The sequence below is a fragment of the Portunus trituberculatus genome, chromosome 21, assembly GCF_017591435.1.
Source record: "Portunus trituberculatus isolate SZX2019 chromosome 21, ASM1759143v1, whole genome shotgun sequence".
In the NCBI taxonomy this organism is placed as follows: Eukaryota; Metazoa; Arthropoda; class Malacostraca; order Decapoda; family Portunidae; genus Portunus; species Portunus trituberculatus.
In genome coordinates, this window is record NC_059275.1 from 632,163 (window position 1) to 653,064 (window position 20,902).

General features: G+C 40.7%; 1 protein-coding gene across 3 annotated transcripts in view; it reads right to left on the minus strand.

Annotated features, from left to right (window-relative positions):
• The window catches only part of LOC123506846 (SUMO-activating enzyme subunit 2-like), a 254,108-nt gene that overhangs the window by 58,604 nt on the left and 174,602 nt on the right, over nucleotides 1–20,902 (minus strand). For 2 of the 3 annotated variants that reach the window (XM_045259200.1, XM_045259199.1), the window contains exons 10-11: nucleotides 15,961–16,236; nucleotides 5,489–5,571 (exon numbers count right to left, since the gene is read on the minus strand). In XM_045259200.1, the coding sequence (XP_045115135.1) occupies nucleotides 5,489–5,571; nucleotides 15,961–16,236 (359 nt within the window). Of the gene's footprint in view, nucleotides 1–3,096; nucleotides 3,463–5,488; nucleotides 5,572–15,960; nucleotides 16,237–20,902 lie in introns of those variants that run through there. The other variant, XM_045259201.1, reaches the window with a different exon arrangement.

The window sequence follows — 20,902 nt, forward strand, 5'->3', positions numbered from 1 at the left end:
GTATGTGATACAATGATGCGCCCTTTGTTTACATTCCACAGGTTGCTGGTTAGTGTCTTTCCTGTTTCATTCTCCCTCCCTTCATAAATTTAAGATTATTAACATTATAAAGTTACATACATATATACATTAGTGTACATTATAATGACTTAAATTAAACTGCCTAAATGTTTAACTTCATAGTTTTTACTTTCATTAAACCTTTCACTGTACTATGATGCACTCTTGCTTTGTTTACTCTCAATGGAAGTTCAAGTCAGGGGTTAAACTTGTTATAATCGCTTTGTTTACTCTCAATGGAAGTTAGTCTGGGGTTAAACTTGTTATAATCGGTTTGCTTAATGAAATTTTGCTTAACGAAGGGTTTTTCAGGAACGTAACCCCTTCGTTAAGCGGGGTTTGCCTGAGTATATACATTTATGTTCACAAAACAACATTTCTATTAGCTTTTTTAGAAATCTTGCCCACAAGAAAGGATTGTTTTGTAATGCACATAATGAAATCTTACATGGAATACCAAAAAATAAAAGAGATGAGATTGGTAACAGGTGTGGCTGGAATTCACGGCGACTTGGCCACTTCTGACTCTTTTAGCTTGGGTTGTTATTTTCACCATGATATTTATGTTTCCACTCCTCTATTGCCTCCTATAATGGACACCATATCTTTGTATTCATATACAATCATGCCATGAGGATCACCATGACTCTGTGGCACTGAGTGATAGTGAATTACTGCTGAAATGCCGCTTCCCTCGGCATGAATGACTTGCTTTGGAATTCCATTTGGTAAAGGAGGACTCAGTGACTCAGTGGGGCACGCAATTCTCACTCGTACCTAGATTTTGCTTCACTTACTGACTATAAGAACACCAAAGCAAACTATTGTAACATAAATGAACGGATTTTCAACGCTGCCAACACCAACCCATTCTAACCCCCCCTAAACTTAACATTTCCATTTCTCAGCAATGTAAAACAAAGAAATAAAACATATTCCTGCAGTTAGGTCAAGAAATAGAATAATACCCATACAAAACATACTGTACATGTAAGTCACTAATGTTCTAAAAGGTGAACAGGTTTTTTTTTTTTCCCACTCAAAGCAATGTCCAACCATTAAATAAATTCTACATGCAATTTGGTCAAAACAAAACAATAAGCAAACAATTCACTGCATTTGCTACCATGAGAAATATTCAAACAATATTTCTCTTTTTTGTCTTGATTTTGATTTACTGCCTGTCTGAAATCACACCCCATCACTACACCTCCTCTACCAATGTTAAAACCTTAATGTTAGCGACTACATGTGTACCAACATAGACAACAACCTGCTTCTTGGATCTGGCTCCAGAATACTTGAGAGCACTTCCTTCATGCCTCTCAACTCCCTCTCCACATTCACCAATCTTCTCACATTACTTTTGTTCTCATGAAATCTTGAAAATTCTTTATCAGTATTTTCTTCACCCAATCTCCTCAGTCCAAAAGGTGTTTCAATAAATATTGTCTTATCTAGACTTGGCGAATGTTTTGATAACATTTATCTGGTAGCGCCACCTACATCTGCCACTTCCTCCATTATTTCACTTTAATGGTATTTTAATCTTGCTTAATTTTGGAGACAGGACACTGTATGGCACCATTTCCCCCTGTACATATGAGGCGTTACGTGATGGAGGGAGTTAAGCGCCACCGTAGACGAAATTGAGTTATGTATAGCACTTCGCCAGAGTCTCAGCTTTCCAGTGGTACCAAACTTAGGAGTAAGCGCCAACGCCTTCATGGTCGAAAATCCCATAACGTAACATTAACTTTTCTCTGTACTGTAGCTCCGTCCGCCATGCATCAACCCAGCCTTCACGAGAGGAGATAAGCGACAAGCTGGGTGACCAATCCCTTGCTGCGTAGTGTACCGCATAGCTCTGCCTTGGCCAATCACTGCCTGCCGTGCATCCCAAGCTACCCGCGGCCCGCCACCAGCCAAGCCAGTCTACGCTATTGTCTCCGCAAGCCCCGTGATTATCAACTTTTTGTGTGTTTTTTTATAACGTTAGTCAGCAGATACCTTGTGATGGCTTCTAACAGTGGTGAGGGGAGTGCCGAAGGGGGCTTATTACAACGCAAAACAGGCCCCAGCCCTAGTGAGTGGAAGAGAATTGTGGCGGAAACCAAACGGAACACCAGCCAGGAATACGTGAACCAAAATACAGGGAAAGTTGTAAAAAAGCGTGAGGTAGGGCCTGCATGCAAGGATGGTTGCTATGATAAGTTGGGCTTAGATAACATTAGGAAAATACATGAATCCTTTTGGCGTATTTCTTTTCCTTTTTTCATGTCTTCTACTCTACTTTTTCTCCTCTTAATCTCTCTTTTGCAATTTTGAAGATTTTTCTTATTGTGTTTTATTGTTATTTTTTATTTTACTAGGATGTGATTATGATTGTGTGGGTTTGGAGTCATGTTTCAAGCACCATAGTAGGATATTGATTGAATAAAACAAGAGGAGAAAAACGCGATCAAAGTTTTGCGACATTTGGAATGCGATAGCTAAAAAACGGATCAAGCTAGAGAGCTGAGATTGGTCTTAAATAAAAGTTTAGGATGTTTACTTTATGCATGGTATAATATTTTTTCAATAACTTATCATAGTTCTGAGATATAAACCGATGACCACATTTTTTGCCGATTAACACTGAAAAACAGCAAAAAAATCATTTCACCGTTAATCCTTTCAAATTATGGCAAGATGATGTGTTTGATTTTATGACAGACATAAGGTAGACATTCTAAGCTTTCTTTTAAGACAACACCAAACTCTCTAGCTTGATCCGTTGCTGAGCTATCGCATTCCAAATGTTGCAAAAATTTGACCGCGTTTTTCTCCGTTTTTTATTTTTGGCGCTTATCGCCCTACGTCACGCAACGCCTCATATAGTCTAAGTCCTTCTGCTTCACAAAACCTGTTGTTAGAATGATGTAGACAGGGAGGCATGGATTACATGCTTTCACATATCTAGCAAAGATAACATCATAAAAGACAAAGTATCTCAAATTTAATGACATGCATGAATGGAAGCTAAATGAAACGATCTTTAGGGATATCTGGAGAATTTTAGGGACTCCAAGCATTAATTCATTTGCATCTCATTTCAACAAACAGGTAGTCTGGTATTGTTCTTGGAAACCTCACCAATATATTTTGATGAATTTTCTATAAGTTGGGCACAATTTGAAGTTCACATCTTTCCATGCTGATCTCCAGAGGTCTGCAGAAAATATGAGCAGAGGAAGCAAAATGATGGCTGGTGGTAGCATTGTGGCCATTCCAACAATGGGAGGGCACTTCCCCTAATGCTAGTCAAGGAACTACTGCTCATCACGAAGACGAAAATATGCTCACACAACGGTTCTCAACAGATCACCTATCATGTGGCACACGAAGTTAATGGCTTGTCTTCTGTCCAGAGAGAAAAAGGCATTTCAGCTGCAGATACAAACATTACCATAGCCTTTTGGAAGTCAGAGACCAAAAAGCAATACTTAATGCTTGTCAACAGATGGACAAAATTTTGTAGTAGATAGGACATCAATTCCCTTAACCTCATAATAAAAAATTTTTATCTGAAAACTTTCACAACCATCAAGACAGTCAGGGGGCCCCTTTTTTTGCTTTACATTGTTGTGGATGGCTGCAGGGCAAAAAAAAAAAAAAAAAAAAAAAAAAACCCTGTCAACAGACTACTGCAAGAAGCGTTCAACTTGAGACTGTCAACACACAGATAAACGGATACCTAGGATGCCACGCCAGTCTTGCAATGATTGAGGACCATAGCCCATGTACACAATCTCACAGTGAAGGAGCTAACTTTAAAACTTGTGATGCTGATGGCTCTTACACAAGCAGCCCAGCTCTGAACATTACACTTATTATTACTAAAGAACATTAACATGAGAATTCCATTACCATGAGGTTAGTGGTGGCAACATCACACAACGCAGACCAAAATCATTCAGATTGTGAAATTTCAAGCTTATGTCAAAGACACAAGATTGTGTGTGTGTGTGTGTGTATAATACTCTAAAAATGTACATTGAAAAGAGAACAGTTAACCTCTTCACTACAAGCAACAGAAAACGGCTCCTGGTGCCATATCCAGGCTAGGTGGGGATAGGGAGATACCTGACTTAAGAGGCAGCTATCTCTCTCTCTCTCTCTCTCTCTCTCTCTCTCTCTCTCTCTCTCTCTCTCCACTATGGTAATAATGATGATGGTGAGTGATTTTTCATAAAAGGTAAGTACAATAAGAAATAATCCCACACAAACTTTAGAGAAAATAATTATTGTCTGCCTTTTCAAGACCATTTTCTAAAGATGACAAATGAGAGAAAATGTTAATTTCTATTGTAAACTAATAAATTAGTACTACAATAGAAAAAAAAATAATACAATTATTTCCAGCATGGCACATCAGTACTTATCCTGATGAGACTGATACACCTTTATAATAATGATGAAAGTAAAGTATGTCTTCAAATCATGTACGACCTACATTCTGAGAGATCTCATACAGTATCCGGGAAAGAAAACATAAAATCTTAGCAGTATGTGCGTCATCGAATATCTCACGAGCACCCCAATGACGCAAAATAAGCGTCATCATGTTGAAGAGGTTAAAAACCGTCAGAGAAGAGGATGGACAGCTTTTCATTAGCTTTGTAAAGCCACACAAACCTAGGTCTTTGGATACAATAGCAAGATTGGTCAGGACAATACTGATCTTGTCTGGGATAGACACCATAATCCTCAATGTCAGTACTGAGCATCACTGACATAACATCACTCGGAGTACCATTTCTTCCCTCCAGGTCACAGGGGTTGCCAGATGTAGCCTCCAAATGGAAAAAGATGACCTATTGAGTGGGAACATATGTCTCAAGGCTCGAGGAAGCGAGTGAGAAAAGTTGCCAGATACCTCCACTTGCCCCAGGACCAATAATGAGGGAGAAACATTCAAAAGTTTAGCGTGGTAAAATTATGATTCCTTGAACAATCCCCGCCTCTTTGTAGTGATGATACAATCTTCCCTAAAAGATCACTGTACGTTAAGGATTAAAGTGTGTTTCTTAGAAAGTAAAAAAAATTACGATAACTGAGGATCTAATAATCATGTGGGGTGTTTGTACACATCAAAGTCTGATATGTGGGGCAGTAAGGCATCATCTCATGTAAAAGCTATGTTACACTTCAAGCAGATGTGACTTGTTTTGTCAAATACTAAGCATATTTCAACTAATCTAGGTAAGTCTCATGTACTCTGTTTATTACAATTACTGAAACAAAATGGCTATAAAAAACTACTACGGTGAAGTGTAAGGAATACAACATAAATTAGAAAGAGCTATGTAACTTGGTTAATGCAATGCCAAAAATTAAATTCAACAATCAATCAACTAACAGAGTAATAACAATAATGATAACCAACCAGTCAATAATGTCCACTAGGATGTTGTAGTTCTGCAAAAAGTCATCACAGTTAAGCTGGGTTCCATCCACAATGTTGAATTCCTGAAAAGAAAAAAAGGAAAAAAATTAGTGTAGAATCCCTTACATAAAAGAACTGATAAGCATGAGAAGCAATCTCCAGTAAAATTTTTCTTCTCATTCTCTGTCCACACGTTTTTTTTTTTCCTAGTTTCACTTCTCAGTTCTCTTTTTTCCTTTTCTTCCTGATTCATATATCTCCTTATCCAAATATTGTTGTATTCTTTTTTTTATTTCATATAGGGAAGAGGGCCAGCCAAGGGGAGAAAAAAATAAAAATAAATAAAAAAAGGCCCACTTGAGTGCTGGCTCTCTACAAAGAGGAAAAACATCTGCCAAAGTTAGGGAGCAAATGCCTCTGTCTTACCAGCCACCTTCCAAGTTCTCTCCTCTAGAGCTTGTAATACTACTTCATGTTTCCCACATTTGCCCTTAAGGGTGTTTTACCTTTTTATTCCATCCAGTTTTCTTCATGTCACTGTTCATTTTAACCATATTTTCTAGCTTGCCACACTTCTTGTTCATCCATTTACATAGGATATGTACCACTTCATTTTCTCATATATATATATATATATATATATATATATATATATATATATATATATATATATATATATATATATATATATATATATATATATATATATATATATATATATATAGGCTTCACATGGGCATGTAATCTCCAAATTTGACTTACCATTTCTGATGGTTCACAAGAAGCACCTTTTTCTCCAAAAATAAAAAAAAGTCTCAGGAAATGACCCTGCATCCTATGAGGCCAAGGTTCAATACTGAGACAGTGGTTGGTGGCAATGTATGCTCAAAAATCAAACCCTAGACATTTTTGCAGATGTAAACAAAGTGATGATAGATACTACAGCACAAAACAACTCTTTTTTTTCAAGGTACCAATATATAACAGGTCATACTGGTAATTCACATAGAATGACATTAATCACGAAGAATTTCCCAAGTAACCATGCATTATGCATATATATGAACCAAAACAAATGCGGTCAGTGATCTTAATCTTGACACTGGTAAGCTTCACTGGGTTCTTTAGTGTGATGCCATTACTCCTTGAGGTAAAACATACTTTTATACAATTAAAATTGCACCTATTTTTTAACATTCTTACCTTGCATACATAAGGTGGTGAGCGTGGGATCGGACAGACGTCCACACATAGGTTCGAATCCCACCACGTAGCCTTAAACACTTTGCCATTTGTCGAATGGTTTAAAGTTACCTACATGTCACCATGATACCCAGGCTCTAGGTGGTTACACCCAAGCTTGGGTGGTGATATGGGCCCTACTATGAGTACCACTATAAATAAAATTGCCTGCGCCACTAATGGGCAGAAGCTGAACAGCGCTATAGGCCTTAACATAAAAAAAAGTCTCTGACTCTCACAGTCACTGCCAACACCATATGCCAGGTATATGTTTACATCTCACAAGTCACAGCAGTATTGATGTGTAGCCTACTAGCGAAGATCAAAAGTTTTAAAAATGCAAAATATTAGGATCTAATAACGATCTAAATGCATGTGTCCTCAAATATCAGATGAAATCCTTCACTCCATATTCAGAGCTTAAATCTGCTCATTTATCTTTTTTATTTTTTCCTTTCACTTCAATGTCAGCCAAAAGTGAGTGCATTTTATGAGCCATCATATACAGTATTGCATAGTAACCCCTTCAATACAAGATTGTACACGTGTACAAGATTGGCAATGAGATCTCAATAAAAAATCAAAAGCTTGCAATACAACAGCTTGTGGTGCTGTCTGAGGCCTTATATGGGTGCACAGATACACTGGGGAAGTCCCTCCCACTATTCTAATAGCCAATTAGTATGTTGCTTTAGGCCTACGTCACAGCCTCTTAGCCAGTGTCCTAGTGTGATAGGAGTCTTCCTCAGTTTGATTTATGCACTCATTCTAAGTGGATCTATGCTGCCTGTGTGGACTTCATAGTATCCATATTGGCTTGTAGTGTGTGCATTTTTTTTTTCTCTCTCTCTTTTACTGCCATAGGTGACACTGAGCCTTATGACTCCTACTTTGAGTAACTTCCTGGTGATGATGCAAATGATGATAGTGATGAAAGTGACTCTGAATATAAGTGAACATTATTCTATAGACAAAATTGAGCCCATGATGGACCATGGGTGGCACCTTATGTCTGATCTGTTCAATACACGTGACCAGATCTGGTCACCATGTTAAGTGCCAGTGCTGATGACCTTGACCCTGTCAACCAGTCTGCCATGTCTGTGCCTGCTTTTACATGCTAACGTGAAGCCTTCATGTATATATTTGACTGTGAAGTGGTAGACAGCCTATGTAAATGGATGAACGAGAGGGAACAAGTGTGATTTGCCTCCTCCCCACCAATAGATGCCCTTCTGCAGGCTGCCCCAGTGCTGCACATCCACCCGCTCAACTTGCTTTTTCACCTACTTCTAGGTACATTTTGACAATATTTTTTGCTCAACACATACTAAACACATCAATGAAGATTATGTTAGGATAAATTATGCTAGGTATAGTTTTTTTTCCATATGTAAACCTTACCTAGTTTTACGTAATCTAACCTAACCTAACCCAAGCTACCCAAACTAAACTAAACCTAATATAACCTTCATTGAAATGTCTCGTATGTGTTAAGCAAAATATATTTTCAAAATGCCCCTCAAAAATGGGTAAAAAGGCAAGTTGAGGGGATGAACGTGTAGTGGTTGGGAGCTCTGCAGGAGAGTTTGTATTGCCGGGGTCGGGGGGGGGGGGGACCAGTCAACAAAAACTGGCCTTGTGGCAAAGGTGTTAACAAACTGAGGAACAAGTCAATATGGTTACCCAAATCACCAGATCAATTACTGTATTCCCTATCATATCAGATGAACCACAGTACAAAATTTGGAAAATTTTTTTTTTTTTTTATGTAGGAAGGAGAACTGCCAAGGGCAAAAAAAAAAAAAAAAAAAATATTAGAGAAAAAGGCCCACTGGAATTGCAGTTTCCAAAAAAGATCAGACAGAATTAGTTGAAAGCCTGGGACAAATGTCTTGTCACCTCTCTCTTGATAGCAGTTAACTCATAGGAAGATGGAAATACAGAAGCAGGTAGGGAGTTCCAGAGTTTACCAGTAAAAGGTATGAATGATTGAGAATATAGGTTAACTCTTATATTAGAAAGTCGGATAGAATAGGGATGAGAGGAAGAAGAAAGCCCTGTGCAGCAAGTCCACAGGAGGAGGGGAAGCTTTTTTTTTTTTTTTTACATTATGGCTTATAGCACCTGTAGGCACACTTGAAGAGTATATGTTCAGCTTCTGCTCATTAGTGGTGCAGGCAATTCTATTTATAGTGGTACCCATATTAGGGCCCATATCACCCCCAAAGCTCATCTTGGGTGTAACCACCTAAAGCCTGGGTATCATGGTGACATGTAAGTGACTTTAAACCACTCGACAAATGACAAAGTGTTTAAGGCTGTATGTGGTGGGATTTGAACCTACTACGCGTGGACATCTGCCCGATTCCACGCTCACCACCTTATCCACTATGCCACAGCCTCGCATGCAATTAGCATGATCAGTAGAACAGTTAGCGTGAAAATAGTGATAAATGATAGAAAGAAATGTAACATTTCTGCAGTAAGAAAGAGGCTAAAGACAGTCAGTCAGAGGAGGGAAGTTGATGAGATGAAAAGGTTTTGATTCCAACCTATCTAATAAAGCTGTATGAGTGGAACTCCCCAAACATACGAAGAGTACTCCATACAAGGACAGATAAGGCCCTTGTACAGAGTTAGCAGTTGGAGGGGCGAGAAAAACTGGCAGAGACACTGCAGAATGCCTACCTTCGTAGAAGCTGTTTTAGCAAGAGATGTAACGTGAAGTTCCCAGTTACGATTATGGGTATAGGACAGACCAAAGATATTTAGTGTGGAAGAGGGAGACAGTTGAGCATCATTGAAAAAAAAGGGATAGATGTCTGGAAGGTTGTGTTGGGTTGATAGATAAAAGGAATTGAGTTTTTGAAGCATTGAAAACCACTTAGTTTTTTCTGCCCCAATCAGAAATCTTAGAGATATCAGAAATCAGGCGTTCTATGGTGTCTCTGTGTGATCTGTTGACTTCCTGAAGGGTTTCATCTCTGAAAGGACGGGGAAAGATGTAGGGTGGTATCATCAGCGCAGGAGTGGATAGGGCAAGAAGTCTGGTTAAGAAGGTCATTAAAGAATAATAGAAAGAGAGTGGGTGATAAGATAGAACCCTGAGGGACACCACTGTTAATAGATTTAGAAGAACAGTGGCCGTTTACCACGGCTGCAATAGAATGGTCGGAAAGGAAACTTGAGATAAAGTTGCAGAGAGAAGGATAGAAATCGTAGGAGGGCAGTTTTGAAATCAAACCTTTGTGCCAGACTCTATCAAAAGATTTTGATATGTCTAATGCGACAACAAAAGATTAACCGAAATTTCTAAAAGAGGATGACCAAGACTAAGTAAGAAATGCCAGAAGATCACCAGTAGTGACCTTGACTGATGCCATACATAGTCAAAGAATTTACTATATTCAGAGGAGTTAGGGGAGAGATAGACAGCACATAAATTTAGTTAGAGAGTGACTATTGAGTTTAAGCTAAATGGTGGAAAACTCAGAAGATTCAAGAGCATAGGGACAAGAGCAAGTTAAGTTGTTGCACACATACATGCAACATACAGCTTTGGAATGAAAATGAGAATAGAGAAGGTAGGAGGGAACAGAGAAGGGGCTACTGTCAGTTGCCTCAGACAGCTGTGTTTCGGTGAGGGTCAAATAGCACATCAGTAAAGGGAGAAGAAAGAAGCTGGAGCTTCTCCCCGTCAGAAAAGGTACGAGGCAACGAATCCACTATAGCCTGCACCTGTAACAAAAGGAGTCTACAATGTAGCTCCTCAACAAGACAAAGAAAGTCCTTATTAGACTTGGCCTGTGCCGACAAAAATTCCAAAACATCTTACTCTGTGCTAGAAGCAGCACCAGCCCCTGTAGCCAAAACCTGGTCTGTCCAAGAGGCAAAGTCAGCCATGGAGCTGCACACTTTCTCCATTGTGCACACAAATGGGAGGAGACAAACACCACTAGGCTGCCCACTGGCTGTAAAGCACCCAACTCTCATTAACCGGAGGAGGAGCCAGCAAAGACCCCTAAGGAAGATAAAAAGATCTGGCCTGGCCATACCAGTCCCTAGACAACTGAAAATTGGCTGAGCAAGGCATAGGCTCCTTCAGGGACCTGCAATGAGAGTAAAAGAGAGCTGGTGGGGCAAAACTGAGCCCTGTGCCCTTTCTACACCCATAAGCTGGGATGAGGAAGGAGCCTCAGGTGAAGGCAGATGATGATAGGCCCTCACTTGACCTATGAGGTGCAGAAAATGGGAAACACCTTCTTGATTGGGGGGCACTTCCTCCTCATCATTCTCACAGGTCCCAGCTGCAAAAGGGGATAGCCAACTGGCATGAGAGCTGAAAGACCTTGGTCCACCCCACTGCCACCAGGCACAGGAGCTAGATGGCCAGCCTCAACAGAATCCTCCCGAATAAGTGGAAGACTGCCTGGCACAGACTCACTATTGTCGACATGGCCCAAACCACTGTGAAGAAGATGGCCCACCAGGCATGGAAGCCAAGGGGTACACATCAACTCCTACACAAGGGACATGAGTTTGGTTGCCAGCATGGGGAGCCTTGTGGCAGGCATGGATGTTGTATGGCAGACACTGACCTCTGTATCCTGAGTAGTGGGGTGGCCGCTGGGCATGAGAGCTGGAGAGCTGTCACCAACCCCACTACCATAAACACTGCCACTGGGCATTTCCTTACCTGTACTGCAGATAAAACCACAGCAAGGGATAAGAGGCTGGCCCCCAGGCATGGGAACCAAATGACAGATGCCACCATCAATATCCTAGATAGGAGTCTGGCCACCAGGTATGGGAGCTGTATGGCAAACGCCGACCTCCATATCCATAGTGGGACAGCCGCCGGGCATGGGACCCAAATAGCTGTTGCCAACTCCATCACCGTAAACAGCGTGAAAAGTACTAAGGACACTGTGCACTGCCTTACCTGTCCCAGGATCTGGGGCATGGAAGCTACCTGTTGTTATTGGGCCTGTGGCGGACGCTGGTACCATCTTGACCTCGGGACCGGCAGCACCAGCGGGTCTGGCCCAACCCGGCCTCTGCATAGCACTGCTTCTTCCTGGTTGGGAACTGTCTACCTGTGAAGCCGGAGTCTCGAAACCAGAGAAAGGAGAACCCTAGGAAGAGGAGAGAAAGAGGGAAAGCCAGTCCAATGTCTCCTCCATCCTGCACATACATTTCTGCAGTTGCCGTGACGTGGGGGAAGACTTAGACTTACCAAAGAAGAAACCTTCCTCCTCTCCGTACAGTCTTTAATACTCTCCAAAAAACATAGAAACTGGTCGTGGGACAAGGCCTTACAGCAATCACAATGGGAAGCAAGGCTACAAAACACCTCCCTACATGACAGACACTCCCCATAAGGGTCCACCGTAAGTGACAGGAGGAGGCGAGAACACTTCACACACTTACGTGTCATAATAACACACTTACAATCTCCCTATAGAAGACAGACAAACCAAGGAGCGACAAAAGGCAAACCCAACCACTACTGAAAAGAAAAAATAACAACTAGCCGGTACAAGCACTGAGCTAAAGGCAACATGTAAGCCCTGTGACAGAAAAGAGGCGAATGATGCAATTGGCCTGATGGGTGGCACCTGGGAGTAGAAAAAGGGCTGGGTGTCTTCTCAAAGAAAACGAGAAAGGGCACCTCAAGTACAGTAATACTCCGCTTAACCCTTTCCTTCCGGCGCTTAAACTATTTTCCCGTTTGCTATGACAGCTAAAAATGGTAAACCTAGAAATTGTCAGAAAACTGTTTGAATACTAATAATGATTTTCTCTTTGTTATTCTGAATACAATGATGTACTTTGTAGCTCGATGTGACCTCTGAAAGTTCAGTTTATGCCTTATCAAGGATTCCTCCTCCTCCTGCTGTGTGATCCGTCTTCCAGAAACAGCCCGGAGAGCGATGACACCGCGCGCGCACACACTCTCTCTCTCTCTCATCTTGGAGGAAATTGTACACTTCCAAGAGAGAGAGAGAGAGAGAGAGAGAGAGAGAGAGAGAGAGAGAGAGAGAGAGAGAGAGAGAGAGAGAGAGAGAGAGAGAGAGAGAGAGAGAGAGAGAGAGAGAGAGAGAGAGAGTGTTTTCATCCCTTTTCATATCAAGTTTCAGGCAAATAACATTATCTCTCTCTCTCTCTCTCTCTCTCTCTCTCTCTCTCTCTCTCTCTGACAAGTTACCTTCTACCATTTTATTATAAAATCGAAGATAATGAAAAAATTAACATGAAAGAATGATAGGTAATATTTTTTTTCACTTTCCGAGTCCTCACTAATGTCTTCGCTTTCTTCAGTTTCTTCTTCTAAATATTCACTGACACTGTCTTCAAACTCAGAAGCACTGCTAAATACATATGTTCTGTCCTGCTCCATGGTGAGTTATGATCTGAGATCCTTCGCTCTTATCAGGATGTCTCTTCACACTTATCATGGTGCTTTCCACCCGGCGGGTCGCTGGGGTTGCCAAGTGTCGCCCAGAGAAAGGGAAAATAGCTTGATTACCGCTAAATTTCCAGAGCTATAGTGACAACACTACATGTGGAAACATGCCAGACACTTCCACTCACCATCTGACTCGAGAAACCGCACTTGGAGCTCAAAATTGATGCGCGAAAATTCTTGATTACGGGTATGATCGCCGTCGCTACGGACGCATTGATGCAATCGTATATATACGATTGCCAGAAGGAAAGGGTTAATGAACAGGATAGGGGGTGTCAAAGCTGTTCATAGAGCAAAAATTCGTTAAGGGGAGAGTCCGGTTTGGAGACCCCAAAAATATTAAAAAAATGACTTTTTGTGAAAAAAATATATTTGGTAGGTATACATTTTGGCAACTATCTCGCAAAGATTTAAAAGGAAACTTGCGATAGTTTCCCTTTAAATCCCGTTTAAAGGTCCCGCGCTCAACCACGTGCAGCTGTGCGTTTGTTTACATCAGCAGAGTAAGTTTTTTTCCACCCAATTCTACGAAAAAATGCTAAAATCTGAACTTTTTTTTGTGTGGATATGATATGGCAAGACTGACGACGAGTCTGTGTGGTATCAGTGTTCGGTGGGTCGGTCACAGGGCTCAGTGCTCTCGTAGCTACAGTCACGCCAGGTTGCTGCGCTGTTTCTCGCGACCTCTCTCAGCCCATATCTCAAAACATAAGTTATTCCCCTTCTAACGTTAACCTTGGAGCCAGTTTTAGCTTGATTTCAATGAAACAAAGACTAAAAGGCAGAGGAATACTTTCTCTTCAAATCATCGTCGCTGTTTTTTTTATATATGTCTGGTTTAATTTTATATTAATATTTTTTTGGTCAAAAAAAGGCAAAAAAAAACACATTTAAAAAAAAAATCATAAAACAAATTTAAAAGCTGAAATGAAAAATCTAACGACGAAGAAACATTTCATATTATAACGTCTCTAAGTCACAGAAAAATGAAGGTTGTGGGGCCAATAATAACGACGGAGATTCGCTTTTAAATTTTCGTTGTAGTTGTAGTTGGAGGGGGGGGGGACAAGAATGGGGGTCAATGTCTAATGTTGATGTAAATGATGCCAATACTTCACAACATAAAAATCAGAGCGATTCATGCATATTTACCGGAGATATGGCACCCCCGATCTAAACCGGACTCTCCCCTTAAGCGGACGTAATTTTCCCATAGGAAATAATGGAAATAGGGGGAATGCGTTCTGGGCTGGTCCCCAACATACCATATGGGTTAAAAAAAAAAAAAAAAAATTATATATACATTTGGCAGCATATTGGGCCACCGGTATACCACTACTTTTATGATGTCATATGAGTCATTGGAAGTTAAAGGAGCTATGTACAAATTCTCTCACATTCTCACATTTATGTTCACAAAACATTTCTATTAGCTTTTTACAAACCTTGCCCCCAAGAAAGGATTGTTTTGTAATGCATAAAATGAAATCTTAATGGAAAACCAAAAAAATAAAGCAGAGATGAGATGAGCCACAGGCGAAGCAGAAGACTCGCGGTGACTCGGCCGTTTCTTCTTCTTTTTGTGACCATTTTAGCGTGCGTGTTGTCTTTCCCCATGATATTTGTTTCCACTCCTCTATTGCCTGCTATAATGGATATCATATCTTAGTATTAATATACCCTCATGCCATGAGGATAACCTCAACTCTGTGGCACTGAGTTATAGTGAATTATTAATGAAATACTGCGGTATTTCATTAGTAATTCACTATCATTCAGTGCCATGGAGTCAAGGTTATCCTCGTGGCATGAGCGTATATGGATACTAAGATATGATATCCATTATAGCAGGCAATAGAGGAGTGAAAAGATAAACATCATGATTAAAGTAACACGCAAGCAAAAGGGTCACAAGAAGAAGAAGCGGCTGAGTGGCCGCGAGTCTCCCGCTTCGTCTGTGGCTCATCTCATCTCTGCTTTACTTTTTTGGTATTCCATGTAAGATTTCACTTTATGCATTACAAAACAATCCTTTCTTGGGAGCTAGGTTTGTAAAAAGCTAATAGAAATGTTGTTTTGTGAACATTAATGCACCTGGAGAGATGGTGTTCCCAGCAACCTCAGAGCAACCTGGTAGCAACCTTGTCACCGTCCCTCCAAGCGTTCATGGATGCCATTTTGCTGCAAGAGGCTGCTCTGCCGTTGTTAAAGAATCTTGGATCCAGCTCCAGAAGCGTTAGAGACAGAGGCGGAGAGCCAGCTAATCACAGCGAAGCTACCATGTTCGGTCCCTCACCCAGCAAATTGAAACCCAGAAAATTCGCTAAAACGGATGTGGTTATATGTTATGCGGACTTTTTGGTCAAACTTTATATAGTACGTTAAACCAGAAATTCGTTAAACGAACATTCGTTAAGCGGAGTATTACTGTATTTCTTTCGTTTCTTTTTCTTGAGCTGTTAGAAATAGTGTAAGTTTGCTGTGAGAATGGGGTTTAAGCAATAATTAATAATTATGGGTAGTGGTAAATGTAATAACAAATATACATTTCACTTTAGATAACTGGGAACTATTGGCAAACAGAGCTGTTTTGAGGTGTTAGTCTCATAACAGTAACAATAACCCCTAGACCTCTCAAAAACTAGGCACTCAGCTACATGATGCTAGTTGATCTTTCAGAATCTTTTTTTTAAAGAAAAGTGCACCTTATGGGGCAAGATATGCAAAATTAAAATTTCACTATAGTATTACCACTCACCTTCAACATCTTTTCATTATTTTCTTGGGTCTCCCCTTCTTCAGATGAGATAAGGATGGTGCCCTTGCCATCTACAACTTCAACATCCGGGGCTGCCATGGCTAAGGCACCCCGCAGCACTTTGTCTTTTAGAGCTCCCACTGAGGTATGAGCTACAGATAGCTTTAAGGCTAATCGAGGTCGTGGAGCACACACAAGACACTGCGGCCGTGGTGGATCCAGTGCACATGGCACCAGCAACCGTCGACGGGGATTTGGTCGTCGGTTCAGGTACGTCTGCAAATAAACAATTAATATTAGGAATGTTTGAAGTTTCATCAATTCAATCTGTGAAAGCTGACCAACATTACAAAAAATTAAGGTTTTAGAATCAGGGTCTCTGGTTGGTATTAAGAGTCAGAATAAAACATGGATTAAGTTATGGGAAAAGGCAAAAGTATCATGCATATCTTTAACATTGTAGTTGGAAACTTGATCTTAGTTTCCACAGGTAAATATACAAATATAAAAGTTATAAACTATGCACTTGAAAGTACAGTGGTGCCTCACAATAACAAACACTCCAGGGGGTGAGGAGTTGTCCGTTACAGCAAATTGTCTGTGTCAGTTGCTGAGAGCGGTTTGCCTATGGGATCCTTAAAAACTTCCCCTTCCTCTTTTCCATAATTTATTCTCTTTTAATAAAGCAAAAAATATTCTCATAATTTAATCAGTCTTATTCTACACCCAATGTTGAAATAAAAGAGTTCATTATTATTTAAGAAGTATACTGTAATAAAAAATTTGTCTAACCAATAATAGATGAATTAAAGATATAGCATTCTATTTGGAGTATTGGCAAATTCTCATGTGGTCCAGTGGCATCCTTAACAACCATTTAACCCCTTCCTTACCGCAAGACTGTTTTGTGGTACGTGCGTACCACGCGCAAAAGCGACCTCGTAGTACCGCAAGATGCCGCTGTAGTGCGTGCGCACACACCAATACATTTCCGTGTATAACCGTGGCCTGAGAGCGGATTTTGCCTTTTTCATGCTCCACGTGGTTCACTACAAACAAACAAACACTGGAGGCGTTATTTTTAGCCACCCCAGCGTAACAAAACCATCCCCCAAACTAGCCAATCAATATCGGAGTTAATTTTTCATGCATAAACTATAAAGCCAATCACTATTCTTTGACATATATTATTCCCACAGTCCCCCCAAGAACATCAGTTCTCTAGTATCGGCCGTGGTGAAACTGATCTATTGCCTCTAGTTAGAGATAATGGCGTCTGCTTCGTGTAGCAGCGATGAGGATTATCATAATTATGAGACAGATAGTGAGGATATACTGGAAGACTCTCCAGATGAATATGATTCAGACTATGATCCTGAAAAAGAAATAGGAGAGAGTGATAGTGACAGCAGTGTTGAAACCCTCTCGGCAAGTGAGGGGGAGCAGCCTAGTTATGACTGCCTCAGGGCCACCCTCACCAGGTGCAGAGTGTGTGGTGCTGAATTTATGATTAGTGTACAATTTATGATTATGTTTACGTTTTCTTTTATTAATAAAATGACAAAAATATGTTTAGAAAAAAGTACATAACACTGAGTTAGAAAGAAATATAATGTGTAGATCTGGCCGTGAGGCACGTGCGCACACGGGCAGGGAGGGGGCTGCGGTATAGGAGGGGAACGCTTTGTTTATATCGGGGAGTGGCTGCAGTAAGGAAGGGGTTAATGACTACCTGTAGGACCTAGCTGAAGTGACTAAGGAGAGAAGGAAGACAAGGAACTGTCACAGTGAGAGCAGACTACCTCCCCACTATTGCCTTCTTTTTCTAACCCAGTCCATCTCCATACTCTCTGTCTCTGTCTTTCTTTCCCTCATTCAATTTCTATATAAATAGATGTGTTTCAAAAACTTAAATGGGTGTCCAAAATGGCGCCCCCACGCAGCCCGGTGTGTGACTGCAAAGACATCACTTCATCTCAGCCAATCAGGAAGGATCAGGCAACACACTAACCCATGACGTCACCCCTTCAGCCGCCTCAGTATTGGTTGAGAGTGATGCAAATATCACTTACAGCGCGGTGGCCATAAAAGGAGTATCTTCGCACTTTTTGTCCCGACACCCACGCCTCTAATGGGTAAATGATCATATATGATCACTTACGTCACCGCCTCAACCGCCTCAGTATTGGTTGAGAGCGATCTAAATATCACTTACAGCAAGGTGGCCATAGAAGGAGCATCTTTGCACTTTTTGTCCCGACGCATTAATATTAATATTCCATATAATACAATATTTGACTTTCATTTGGTGTATTTTTAACCTTCTATTGACATTTTTAATTTTGCACAACATGTGTATTTTTTTTTTTTTTTTTTTTTTTTATGCAAGAGGGAACACTGCCAAGGGCAAAAAAAAAAATGTTAGAAAAAAAAGGCCCACTGGAATTGCAGGTTCCCTGAAAGGTCAAAAGACTCATCCAAAAACAAGGGACAAATGTCTTGACACCTCTATCTTAAAAGAAGTTAAGTCGTAGGAAGATGGAAATACAGAAGCAGGTAGGGAGTTCCAGAGTTTACCAATGAAAGGTATAAATGACTGAGAGCACTGGTTAAATCTTGTATTAGAGGGTTGGACAGAATAGGAATGAGAGGAAAAAGAAAGAATTGTGCAGTGAGGCCACAAGAGGAGGGAAGGCATGTAGTTAGCAAGATCAGCAGAGCAGTTAGCATGAAAATAAAGAAAAAAGATAGAAAGAGATGCAACATTTCTACAGTGAGAAAGAGGCTGAAGACAGTCACTCAAAGGAAGGAAGTTGATGAGATGCAAAGCTTCTGATTCTACCCAACCTAATAAAGCTGTATGAGTGGAAACCGCCCCACCCCCTTAAACATGCGAAGAGTACTCCATACAAGGATGGATAAGGCCCTTGTACGAAGTTGGCAGTTTAAGGGGCAAGAAAAACTGGCAGAGACGCCTCAGGATGCCTAACTTCATAAGAGCTGTTTTAGCAAGAGATGAGATGTGAAGTTTCTAGTTAAAATTATGAATGAAGGACAGACCGAGGATATTTAATGTGGAAGAGGGAGCCAATTGAGTGTCACTGAAGAAGAGGGGATAGTTGTCTGAAGGATTGAGTTGACAGATGGAGAAACTGAGTTTTTGAGGCATTGAAAACTACTATGTTTTCTCTGCCCCAATTAGAAATCTTAGAAAGATCAGAAGTCAGGCATTCTGTGGCTTCCCTGCGTGATTTATTGACTTCCTGAACGGTTGGACGTCTCTGAAAGGATGTGGAAAGATGTAGGGTGGTATCATCAGTGTAGGAGTGGATAAGGCAAGAAGTTTGGTTAAGAAGGTAATTAATGAATAATAGAAAGAGAATGGGTGACAGGACAGAACCCTGAGGAATACCACTATTAATAGATTTAGAAGATCAGTGGCCGTCTACCATGGCTGCAATAGAAAAGTTGGGATGGAAACTTGAGATAAAGTTGCAGAGAGAAGGTTAGGAACCATAGGAGGGGTTTTGAAATCAAAGCTTTGTGCCAGACTATCAAAAGCTCTTCTTATGTCTACTGCGACAGCAAAAGCTTCACCGAACTCTTAAAGAGGATGACCAAGACTCAGTAAGGCAGTGGTTTCCAACATTTTCAAATTCTTCACTAAATGACAAGTTCCCTGCGCCCCCCTTATTTACGAGGCACTTGTTACGTCCAGAACGGTCACAGAGCTATCGTCTTACTACCGCACCCTCATACTACTGTGGCAGCGTGAACACACGGCCGACTCCCAAAGCTGGAGTACTGACGTGTCTGAGACGTGAACCGAACGGGAACCATACGAACGATGCATTGTTTCTGGTAATCATTACAATATTTATATTTACAGCACGTTTCTCTCTTTATCTTTTATAGTTGTTTAATTCCTTAGTTACTTAGTAGCATTTGAAATAATTTATAATTGTATTTAGACAATAACATTTCATAACTCATATCTGAAATGTTTTCTCAATACTTAACCAATTATGTATTCCATCAAAATCAATAATGTTGATATATAATCATCTACTAAGTAATTTTTCTACTTTATGAAGTGCTTGCGCCCCCCCTGGCAGCCCATCGTGCCCCCTTAGGGGGCTGCGCCCCACAGGTTGGAAACCACTGCAGTAAGGAAAGCCAGATCACCCGTAGAGCAACCTTGACAGAAGCCATATTGGCAATCAGATAGAAGATTGTGAAGTGACAGATGTTTAAGAATCTTCCTATTGAAGATAAATTCAAAACTTTACACAAGCAAACTTCCAGCAAGAAGGAAAAGTAGAAGTCGAAAGGCATAGTTGAAAGAGTCTGACCAGGCAAGGTGCAAGCATGGAAGCAGTTTTTGAGAACAATAGGAGGGACCGCATCAAGTCCATAACCCTTCCGAGGGTTTAAGCCAGTGAGGGCATGGAAAACATCATTACGAAGAACTTTAATCGTAGGTATGAAATAGTCAGAGGGAGGAGGAGAGGGAGGAACAAGCCCAGAATCATCCATCCATCCATGGTGGAGTTGTTAGCAAAGGTTTGAGAGAAGAGTTCAGCTTCAGACAGATGAGATGGCAGTGGTGCCATCAGGATGAAATAAAGGACGGAAAGAAGAAGTAAAGTTGTTGATGTTTTTTGGCCAGATGCCAGAAGTCACGAGAAGAGTTGGAGTTTTAAAGTTTCTGACATTTTCTATTTATGAAAGAGTGTTTGGCAAGTTGAAAAACAGAGTTGGCATGGTTCTGGGCAGAAATATAAAGTACCTTTTGTGGGAAACCTTTCTATCATGTATACAGGGTATCCTCACAATTCGACAGGGTTAGGGCGGTTTTTCATCCGTCGAATCAGCGTTTATTCGAATCGTGAAGCAACTTTTCCCATAAGATACTTAAGAATAAGGGGGATAGGAACCAACC